Source organism: Primulina eburnea, chromosome 6 (genome assembly GCF_022965805.1).
Source record: "Primulina eburnea isolate SZY01 chromosome 6, ASM2296580v1, whole genome shotgun sequence".
Taxonomy (NCBI): Eukaryota; Viridiplantae; Streptophyta; class Magnoliopsida; order Lamiales; family Gesneriaceae; genus Primulina; species Primulina eburnea.
The window spans coordinates 2890054-2901215 of NC_133106.1; the positions used below are offsets into that span (position 1 = coordinate 2890054).

The 11162-nt window shown below is 33.5% G+C and overlaps 1 protein-coding gene across 4 annotated transcripts; it reads right to left on the bottom strand.

Annotated features, from left to right (window-relative positions):
- Nucleotides 1-3540: 3540 nt before the first annotated feature.
- On the bottom strand, nt 3541-10233 carry LOC140833770 (uncharacterized). 4 transcript variants are annotated; one of them, XM_073198158.1, is made up of 15 exons: nt 10150-10223; nt 10011-10065; nt 9388-9497; nt 9236-9290; nt 8225-8313; nt 7073-7097; nt 6913-6951; nt 6716-6833; nt 6412-6587; nt 6046-6322; nt 5434-5600; nt 5086-5254; nt 4595-4933; nt 4247-4312; nt 3542-4044 (listed from the first exon to the last, which is right to left on the bottom strand). In XM_073198158.1, the coding sequence occupies exons 2-15, from the start codon at nt 10027-10029 to the stop codon at nt 3690-3692; spliced, it is 2004 nt and encodes a 667-aa protein (XP_073054259.1). In that variant the 5' UTR covers nt 10030-10065; nt 10150-10223; the 3' UTR covers nt 3542-3689. The 4 variants fall into 4 exon arrangements, with proteins under 4 accessions (XP_073054262.1, XP_073054260.1, XP_073054259.1 ...); XM_073198161.1 differs by lacking the exon at nt 10011-10065 and having other exon boundaries at nt 3541-4044; nt 10090-10233; XM_073198159.1 differs by having other exon boundaries at nt 3541-4044; nt 10020-10228.
- Between the last annotated feature and the right edge of the window lie 929 nt (nt 10234-11162).

The following is an 11162-nucleotide window of genomic DNA, read 5'->3' on the forward strand; positions in this document are numbered from 1 at the left end:
TTTTTTATGTCAAAATAAGTACTTAATCTTATTTTAATGATGATTGATGAATTATTTTTTTTAAAATAAAATGACATGAATAAGTATCATAATGTATTTTTAATGAAAAACCAACGACTGAATTTATGGTGATTGTTCAAAAATATAGTATTTTTTTACACATTTGAAGTATTCAAATAACAAAAACAAGTATCTGAAACCACATAATAAAGTACTAGCTTAGCAGATTCATTTATTAAAAAATTGGAATTAATTGTTAGACCATTACCTAATGAGAACAAAACTTCCATCATCTGCGTGGGGTCGTGTAATAATACATTATGCATAAATGATTTGTATAATGCCGACTAATTATCACCAATACTCACCCTTACAACTTGCCTATGGTGGAGAACTTAATGTTTCTCACTTTCGAGTATTTGTTTGTGTATTACAAGTCTATCTCCCACCTACACAACAAACCAAAATGGTTCACAACGTAGACTTAGGATTTATTTGATGATATGATTTATCATCTATTATTATATATTTGGAACATTCAACAGGTGATTTGTTTACTGCGAGGTTGCAGATTGCTACATTGATGAGTTGAAATTTCCAAATTTAGGGGAAATACATTTGTAATCAGAAGAGTAACGAAAAGACTTTTGGAATGAGAAAAATTATTTAATTATGATCCTCAAAATAATCAATGTGAGCTAGAAGTTGAAAGAATTATTCACTTGCAGTGAATTACAAATCAATTTTTCGATGCTTTTGCTTATACAAAGAATGTAACAAAGTCACATATACATGGAGAGAATGCCCCTTTAAAATTTTATGTCCATGTAGGACCAGCTACTATTCAACCTACAAATGAATCTAGAATACGCCAGAAGTGTGGTCAACTAATTAATTCAAAGTATATTGTACGTCGAAAAAGAAAATTACGTGAGAAATAAAATTCAAAAGCTCCAGAAGAATCAGCCATGAATGACATATTAAGTGAAATAAATGAATCAAACATGGATAATATTATTCTTGAAAAATCACAATCTCACGAAAACATTGGAATGATGTAAAATACATATTTAGTTAGCTTCGTGGTACGACTGATATGAGATTATTTTATTCAAAAAAATCAAATCATTCTTTAGTTGGTTATACAGATGTAGGATATCTTTTTGATTCACATACAGCTAATCCCAGACCGATTATGTGTTTACACGAGGAGAAACTGCTATATCATGGAGGTCGGTAAAGCAATCTTTAACAACGACGTCTTCTAATTACTATGAGATCATTGCAATGTATGAAACAAGTCGAGAATGTGTATCGTTGAGATCCATGACATAACATATATGATAGCTCGACAGTAATATTTGAATATAATGCTTCTTGTATTGTACATTTAAAAGTAATATTTCACCAAAATTCTTCTATATGCGTGATCTTTAAGAAAATGATGATACTTGTGTACATAAAACTCATTCAAGAGACAATGTAATTGAGTTGTTCACAAAGGGATTGTCAACTTCAACATTCAAAAAATTGGTGCCTGAAATAGATATGCATGATTTAGCTGGGAGAGTATTTATTGTTATAGTTTTTTTTTTCCTTTCGTTTAGGTTACCCATTGGTTTTACTTACAAGGTTTTAACGAGGCAAAATTTGAACCCTCACGTCTCTTAGAAATAATTCGTTGAGTTGATAATCATCTAAGCGAGAGTTATAGATAAAGTGTTTAGATTATTATTGATATAAGATTTTCATTTTATCATGTTATCAACTATTCAAACTCTGTGAATGTACTCTGTAAATAAGGTCTCCAATTATAAATAAAGCATTTCTATTCATTCTCTCTCTCTGTATTATTCACTATTTATGAATAATATATATAATAATATATATATATATATATATATATATTTTAAGTATCAAATATTTAAAAGTTAAATTTTATAAAATAATAATAATAAAATTTTAATTAAAAATAAAAAGTTAAATCTCAACTTAAATTTAATTTTATCTATAAAAAAATCATGATTAATCACATTTCGCTTGTTTTACACTTAGTGGTTAAGGTTAACCTTTTTTGTACACTTGGTGGTTGAATTGTTTTTACGCTTTCACCCAAATCAAAATATTTATTCACACTATGATCTACGTTTTTTCATGCCTTTTCAATGCATATCTAGGTATATTATTGTGTGTGTGTGTGTCTAAATATACTATCATATTTTTAAATTAAGAACACAGAATATACTATATATATCATAAGATATATATGGCAATAACAACGCAACAAAACTATATTAAATCATATAATCCAACGTGTATCCATAATTATCTTAAAAGAGACAATTGTTACATGCCCAATAATTATATTGTCTTAATTACAATTCACGATGATACGTGATCTTGACTCTAATATCAATTATAGAAATAATTCGTTTGATACTTTTAACTATGTCGATTTGGGTTTGACTCATTGTACCAACTTCCCTCGTCACTACAAATGGCGGGGTTGGCGATTAGGGGTGAGTATTCGGTTAATTCGGTTACAAACCGAACCGAATTAACCGAAAACCGATTTAACCGAAATTTTTTTGACTAACCGAACCGAACCGAATTTTCACAAAAACCGAATTAACCGAACCGAATTAAAATCGGTTATTTCGGTCGGTAACCGAATTAACCGATTTTTTTTAAAAAAAAATTAAAATTTTAAAAATTATATATATAATTAATAATTAATATTCTAAAAAAATTAAAATTTTAAAAATTATATATAAAATTAATAATTAATATTCTATTTTAATCATAAGAAAACACTTTATTCATAAAAAAATTAATAATAATATACAATATTAAATATAAAAATATTATAAATTATATTTAAAACAAAATAAAATAAAATTAAAATTATTTATTTAATAATTCGGTTAATTCGGTTAAACCGATATTTTTTTACAAAAACCGAAACCGAACCGAATTAACCGAATTAACCGATATTTGAAAATTTCGAAACCGAATTAACCAACCCGTCTAGAAGCGAGTTTAGACAGGCTAGGACTTTTGGCCGCTGGTCACCGCGTTTTGGAGGCACAGGGCTTACTCAAGAATGGTTAATGTTGTGGAAGTTAGAATGTCATACTTCTTTTGACTAGTCACCTCACCAGCTATCCAAGGCTAACGACAAGAAGCCTGTTTTGTGTTTATTCATCGGTTTTGTGGGTTATGTACCAAGATTTGTTGGAATAAATAGTTTTTTTTTTTTACTTTAATGAGATATGTCTATTAATCCCAAGTGGACTCGTCCACTAGCATTTACTTGTAAAAAATAAAATAAAATAAATAAATCTTCAACATTAAAGCCCGTTAATGGATTTGGTGTGCTTTTCATATTCATGTAATCCTGTTATGTATATAAAATATCTTACAATTTAATTTGTATTGTTTCAACATTCCTGATCCTTCTTTTCGCATTTGACGCATAAAAACGAAAATCAGGAGTTAGAAAACTGGAAAAATGGTTAAAGACAATTTAGAGGGGAAAATACCACGAAATCTCCACACCAGACACAAAATCAGCAACCCAGAAAACTAAGGAAGTGAATTCTCAGAGACGAAATATAACTTAGGTATCAATATCACAACACAAACCAAGTACTAAAGTCGACGATAATTTATCCGAGCACCCTGAATCGCTAACTTACTGCTTCATGTGGACTCAAATCGTCATATGATACTAAACCCCTTTGTCCACTGGGACTAAGTGAAGGGGATGATGGCTTCACTGCACGGTTTCTAGGAGCCGCTGCTCCAGAAGATCTAGATGGCGATGAACTACGGCTCCTGGAGCCTGAAGGAGACCTTCCCCTGACACGTGCGTGTACATCATCCATTTTTGGGCCAAGACGGGACTTTAATTTGTCACTGATTACAGGGAGCCTATCTGCAGGACTGGGACTGCGAACAGGATTTCTGTTATGGTTCCTGTCACGACCACGGTAGGAAACAGGGCTTCGAGAACCAGACCTGCTCCGGCTCCTCCTTTCATATCTAAAATGGATGACATTAAAAATCTATACCTGCCTAAGTAAATCATAACATTTCGGAAAGACCAAAACTTTGCCAACAGACCACCGCGTTGACCTTTCCGTTAAGAGTGTAAACAGCATGCGCCATGCGATAATGCATACAAAATGGGGAAAGAGTGTTGTGAGCGAAAAAGGTGTGTGGAAGGAGGAAGGGATAGACAGACCTGGGCGGGCTCCTGCGCCTTCTTGGTGGGCTCCTGTAATTTCTTGGTGGTGAGCGTTCTGAATATCTGAAAAACAGCACAGGTCCAAGAACATAATATAGAAATTGTGAGACCAAATAACCCTTGAGCATGTAAATAGCCACGAAGAGACGAATAGGCCAGGTTTGCAATTGCTTTAATCCATAATTAGCGGCCAACACTCAAGTTCATCTTGATAACTTTTAAATCTACAAAATTGTAGAATATGCTAAGCAGGGGCCATAAATGTAACATTTTTTTTTATAAGAAACGATGGGCTATAAATGTAACATCACAAACCTAAATTTTCACCAGGCATCAGAAAATTACCTGTCATGGTATCTTCGAGTGTTTCTTCCACTGTAACTATAAGATCTATTTTCTGGAGATGGTGTGCGATATTTTCTCACAAAGGAGTACCGTTCAGTAAATCCCCGCCCCTTTTTAATGCGCTTCTGAGTTCCACCTGGAGAGCGGCTTCTGGACAAATTTCGACCTCGACTAGATGCAGAAGGTTGAGATCCTTTGTTTGAAGGACTTTCCACAGGAGTTCTTGAAGTATTTTTCTCACCTTGCTGATCAGAAGCTCGAGGAAATTCAACGCTTTTTCGGAGTCTAGGACTTCTGCTCCGAATGCCATGCATACTAGATCTTTGCCTTCCACCAGGACTAAGAATCATTAAAAAATCAAAAGTAGTTGTGATCATTGATCAATATCACAGAAGGTCAACAACAATTTAATAATTTATGTTATTTGGTGTTGAACATTGTATAACCCAGTGAATCATGAATAGCCGTGAAAGCGTGAGTTGATCAGCTACCTGGATCTGACTGACCCATCAGTTTTGTGAATTTCTCGGGAAATTTCACTCTTGTTGAGATCTGCCCCATGTCCATTATTCAAGAGATTATTATTCTTCAGAGAAAACTGTCCCTCTTCATCACTTGATGTATCCCTCGTGTGTTTCTGTTTCACATCATTTAGCTGCACTGTAAATCCAAAGAAAGGAAGAGCTTAATTTTCTCTCTCTGCCTTCAAATATCGAGTCTCATCATAAAAGAAGACAGATACTACTTATATTGATCCAAAACTAAATTTGTTTCCTTTCATAAATCGAGAGATTTAAAACTATGAAATCATTTATTCACAGCAGCAAAAAGTAAGATACCAAGACTTTGACCAGCTGGCTTCTCCCCTTCTTTGCTCGACACCTTAATTTTATCTGATGATTTGCCCCTACTCGTATCTTTTGCATCAGAGCTGGCGCTTTCGCTACTGCTAGTGCTCATGCTACTACTACTGCTACTATCAGTATCACTGGAACTTTCCACATTCCTGAGAATGAATTTGACGGAACACATAAATCAATGGTAGATAAACTGTGCCTCAAAGATTTGAATCCAAGATCATGAAGGAGATGCAACAGTAGAACCGTTCCACCATCCTTTTCTCTAACTACTTTTATGCATTAGTCGCATCCTCAAAGATTAATGGTAGATAAAAACTGTACCTCAAAGATTTGAGGCAATCATAGAACTAGATCGGTAATATTAATGGTAGATAAATTTGTGCCTAAAATATTTGAATCCAAGATCGTGAAGGAGATGCAAAGTTAGAACCGTTCCACCATCCTTTTCTCTAACTACTTTTTTGTATTAGTCACATATTTTGCTTTATATCCAAAATTTAAAATCAGTTTGTCATATTCCAAAGGATCAGGGGGAAACATTATTCTCATGCTTGCCTGATAAAATTATGAAAAAACTATACTCAAAAACACCTTTTGGACTTCCGTTTTGCTTTTCCATTGCGTTCGGCTATTTTCTTTTTTTTCCCACGTTGGTGTCTTTCCCTTGTTGTTAACTTCCTCTTCTTCTTCCGTCTCCTATCACTGGATGAACTAGAAGAGTAAGTGTCAGACTCGGAATCAGATGCTGAAGAGGAATCTGTCTCTGATGAAGATGAATCAGAGTCTGTATCAGAAGAATCAGAGGAAGAGTATTGTCGCCTTCTCTTTCTTCTAGGGTCTTTAGGAGATGCTTTCTGATTACCTCTTCCTACATGGTGTCACAAGCTAACATTTCAAAAATAAAAATGCTAAAGAATCTAACAGTCCATCACTACTAACTCAAAATCGAACAGATACCTTTCTTTACTTCAACCTTTTTTGAACCAACTGAATTTCGCTTCTCAGTCCCAGATGTCTCACCACAATCCACAATTTTTACAAATCCAGATGGTTTTCCATCTGCTGTTCCTATCTGCTCAACTTTCTTAACAATTTCCATTCCTTTCACAACCTTTCCAAAAACTACATGTTTCCTATGACATACAAGGAAACGATCACAAATCAGTTTTGCAATCACATCCGATTTCGCATACCCCAAGAACAAACGAGGACGAAGGAAATCAACACAACATATTTGACTAACGAAGCAAAACTCACGTACCCATCCAGATGAGGTTGGCGTTTAAATATTATAAAGAATTGAGATCCATTTGTGTTTGGGCCACTATTAGCCATGGAGAGGAAGCCTGGCTCACTATGATCCAACCTAAAGTTTTCATCTGCAAACAAAGATTAAATAAGTAAATCATCAAAAAGAAACAGGAAAACTAAATAAGTTCAAGCATACAAAAACCTCACCAGAGAATTTCCCTCCATAAATGCTTTCTCCACCAGTGCCTGCAAACCACTAAAAGGTTGTGCCTTACAAGTCTAGGAATGAAGAAGGAAGTTATGCAAACTACCAAGCATCCATCTCAATTAAAAATATGAAAAACTGAAATGAGAAGAAAAAACGCACCATTTCCTTGGGAAAAATCCCCACCCTGAAAAAAGAAAAAAATGTAGATTACAATTCCAAATACTATTGACATTGTTTGTAAAGACAAAAGCATGCAACCACGGAAAATGAAAATAAGCATGAATTTCCCCCAGTCAAGATTCTGAAAAATATTCAAGATACCAGCAAAAAATAGAAATCATTTTCTTCTATCACCAATTATGTCCCCTTGACAAGACGACGAAAGAGGATTTTGAAACAAAACATCACCAGCATACTTCCTATACATTCGTTGCATTGACAAGAATTTCACATGACATGAAGATTTGAGAAATGCTGAGAAAAAGAACCAGTTAATGTACAAAACATCTTAAATGCTCTACATAGGAATAATCCTAAAAAAATATAATCAGTTGGATTTCCTATTTCCTTTTTGTACTGTTTCCGTCGCTCCTCTCCTCTCTCTGTTTTTTCATTTATCCCCTTTCTTTTGGCTCATATTATATCCATGGAATAAGAGGAAGATAATGGTGATATAAGAGGCCAGAAAGGTAAGGAGTGTCACAATCAAGAGCAATAGCAGTCGGTTGACAAAGTATTGTAAACTTCTGTGCACTAGATTGCCTAAAAAAAGAAGGATGGCGATAAAAGGTCATATAAGGCCAGCGTGAAGGAAAAAAAAAGGTCGCAGAAGTATCGAAAGGGAGCACAGGGATGGTACAATACCAGTAGAACTGGATGAGAGAGAGTGAAAATTACCACTATGGTCACATACTGGGAACAACCGAATCATATGAAAAACTTGTTCTTGCTACCAAAAATTGCAATATGTTTCAACCACAATAAACAATAGAAATCCAAGAAATGAACACTATTTGCAAATCAAACAAAGTAACTAATAGATAGGACAATAAATGCAAGAGTTAGTCTTAAGGGCCCCTTTTAGGTCTAAATAGAAGAATCAGTCTTAACAAGATTAGGACTACAGAAGAACATCATAATCCTCTCGGACACTGGGATACATTTAACAAATATCAATCGGAGTTAGCTACTGCAAAAGCAAAACAAGATTAATCTGCATCCATGAAAAACAACGAAAAGGCAACAGAAAACAGGAAACATGAATATGCTTTTCTGTGAATAGCTGCTAGTTTTTAAACATCGAGACCATACTTGTGCCATGAATCCTCTAATTATCCTATGAAATGTGGAACCCTTATAGTGCAGAGGTTTCCCTGTTGAGACTCCAGTGCCTTTCTCACCTGCGTGACAGAAATGTGATTGACCAATCAAAAAACTTTCAGTGAACCCTATTAATGTCAACTCCAATCAAATCTCAAAATAGAAAGAGAAGATATGGGAAAGAATAAGGAGAAAAACACATTCAACATCCATGAAAATTAGTCCCAAAGAAGAATTGACATTGACTACTTACCATATGATTCGAGTATGTAAATTTGGGAGAATTTATCAATCTTAGACAATCAAAAGTTCTATTGTGCCTTACTACTTTTAAAGTAACAGTTCATTTTTATTCTTGCTCCCCATTGTCCTAGATATTTTCAAGAAGACAAATCTCCTGTGGAGTACTGATTGATGGAGAATTTATATGTTGTGCAATGATTCTAATCATATATTAATTTGCAGGCACGAACATGTTATAAACAAAGCAAACAACTTTTATGATTATGAAACTACATTTCATACAGCCATCAACGATAAAGTGTCATTTTATAGTAAATGAATCAAAATTTCATGTGAGGTTTATCTTTCACTGTATTAGGAACGTAATATAGCAACTTGCGGGTATTGCTCGCTTAAAAAGCATAACCATTTCCTTTCACTTCAGCATGTGATTTTGAAATAGATATAAGTATAACTATGAAATTCAAAATGCAATTCCCCAAACATCCACTTTTGATGTGTATTTAACGAGTGCACTCTTTTGAATCAAAGACCAGAGATAGCAGAGGTTTTAGTTATTGCTTTTCTTTCAACTTTAAGTTGGGCATGCAGAAATATAGGTTTGGTGAAGAATGATGTTGGCATTCAAGTATTAGTATGCATCAAGACACCTGTATACAAAATTGTTTAAATCGTATCTCTAAAAGGTACTGCTAATGCTATCATCCAAACAAAAATTAGACAGAACTTTAACGTTAACAGTGCAAATCAGCAGTATACCAGTGCAAAGCGCCCGAAAATTTTCTGCTGTCTTGGGGACAATGTTGGCAAACAACTACATTCCATCAAAAAATAGAAAGAATGAATCAAAAACAGGTAAGATGATATACAAAACTACGAGGTTATTGAAGGCCTTATGGTAAAGGAATCACCTCAATAACAATTCTTTCTGCAGGGCCTCCATTGATGGATACATCCAAGTAAACTAGTGGATTATCTATTTTCTTCATAGTTTCTCCCTTCATAGTTTCTCCACAAAACACTATGAGAAAACAAACGATATTGAATCAAATTTCATAGGCGTGTCCCACATATATCACCAAGTCAATAGACATTCAATCACTCGAGCAGGGGCTGCGATACTTCAAAAACAATTAAAGAGTATCACGTGTTCTAAGAGTTCCTCATACATAATTCTGAGTTGTTAGCAACGAATAAAGAAGAATTAAAGCAGCACTTGGTGCTCACAAATAAGAAAAAAATAATTGGTATGAACAACAATGATGAAATGAAAATGCAAACTATTGGCAGCAATAAAAAATGAGAGAAAGGGAATGTAAGGAAAACACGAAAAAAGGTACTTTTTAAGTAGATAGCTGTACCCAGAAGCACATAACAGTAGGTGACATCAAGAAAGCATAAACCCTTGAGCCCAGAATCATAAACCATAAAACACAACTACTAATTTAGAGGACGAGAGAAATTGAACATTCGTTAGCAAAAAAGCGAAAAAAAAACCGTTAGAAACATCAAAATCATAGAAAGAACAATGCACGGGAATTACAATCTTCCATTCACAAACCCCTGAGCCCTATTACTCGAACACATTCCTGCGAGATAAAAAATGAATTTACCAAAAGGAGCAGTCTTTTTGTGTGTAATCACGAGAAGCTACGACAAATTGAGAGAATAACCGAGGGAGACGCTTCGTGCAGAGAAGATTGGGAGTCGGCGGAGCAAGACAGTACTAAAAGAGAGTGAGGTTACAGAGATATTTTGTTAAAAGATTTTCGATTTTGTTTCGTATATATATATATATATATATATAGATGAAAGAAATTAAACACAGAGAATTTTAACGACAACCAATGAAATCATAAATTCATAAAAATCACTCTTAACTTCTTAAACATCATTTCTCGGATAAGCAGATTGAAGGACTACAATATGAATTTATTTTTTCTAGATAAACTCGAACTTTATATTTACCATTTCATGGTTCATCTTTTTATCTTTTGTTCTAACCAAAGACGCTTATATTGCATTAAATTCCAAAAATTTAAATATATCTTTTATTATCTCAATTTAATTTGAAGTTACAAATAAATATAGATCATGTCATAGTTAGTTAATAATTTAGCACGAATGCTTTAGCCTGTCATTCAGACTAATCTTATGAAATATAAAAAATTAAAACATAAAATAAAAACAATAAACTTACAAAGTTATTATCAAAACTTCAAACTTTTATTGATAAACTTCAGAAGAGTTGTTTACAAGAGAGAATAGAGGGAAGCAAGCTCGACCGTGCCTTCTAAAAGCACAAAATGATCATATAAATAGATAGAAGAGCCGGACATTAAACCCCGGATTCCATCTCAAAATATAAATAGTAAAATACTTTATTAAAACAAATAGTAATATTGTTACAAAATTCAAAAATCTATAGTGATCATTATCTTGTTGATGTAATATTCCACCAGCTCTGAATAGTGAGATTTCACTTCCAACGATCATAATTAAAGATGAATGATTTAATTACCTTTAATATTATCTTTTATTAAATTCTTTAGATTCTCAAAAATATCATTTATCTTAGAGAACCGAGGGATATTATTCTCTGGATCTTTTGCATCTTACATCTACATTAGATGAATAAATTGATTTGCACTGGATTCAGATGCCATAGATTGATCAGATTTTGAAT

Bases quoted from the DNA above. Each gene is read 5' to 3' on its own strand.
- LOC140833770 (XM_073198158.1), bottom strand. The intron at 6,323-6,411 runs GTATCTGTTCGA...GACACCATGTAG, and splicing joins AAAGGTTGAAGTAAAGAAAG to GAAGAGGTAATCAGAAAGCA. The intron at 4,934-5,085 runs GTAGCTGATCAA...AATGATTCTTAG, and splicing joins GATGGGTCAGTCAGATCCAG to TCCTGGTGGAAGGCAAAGAT.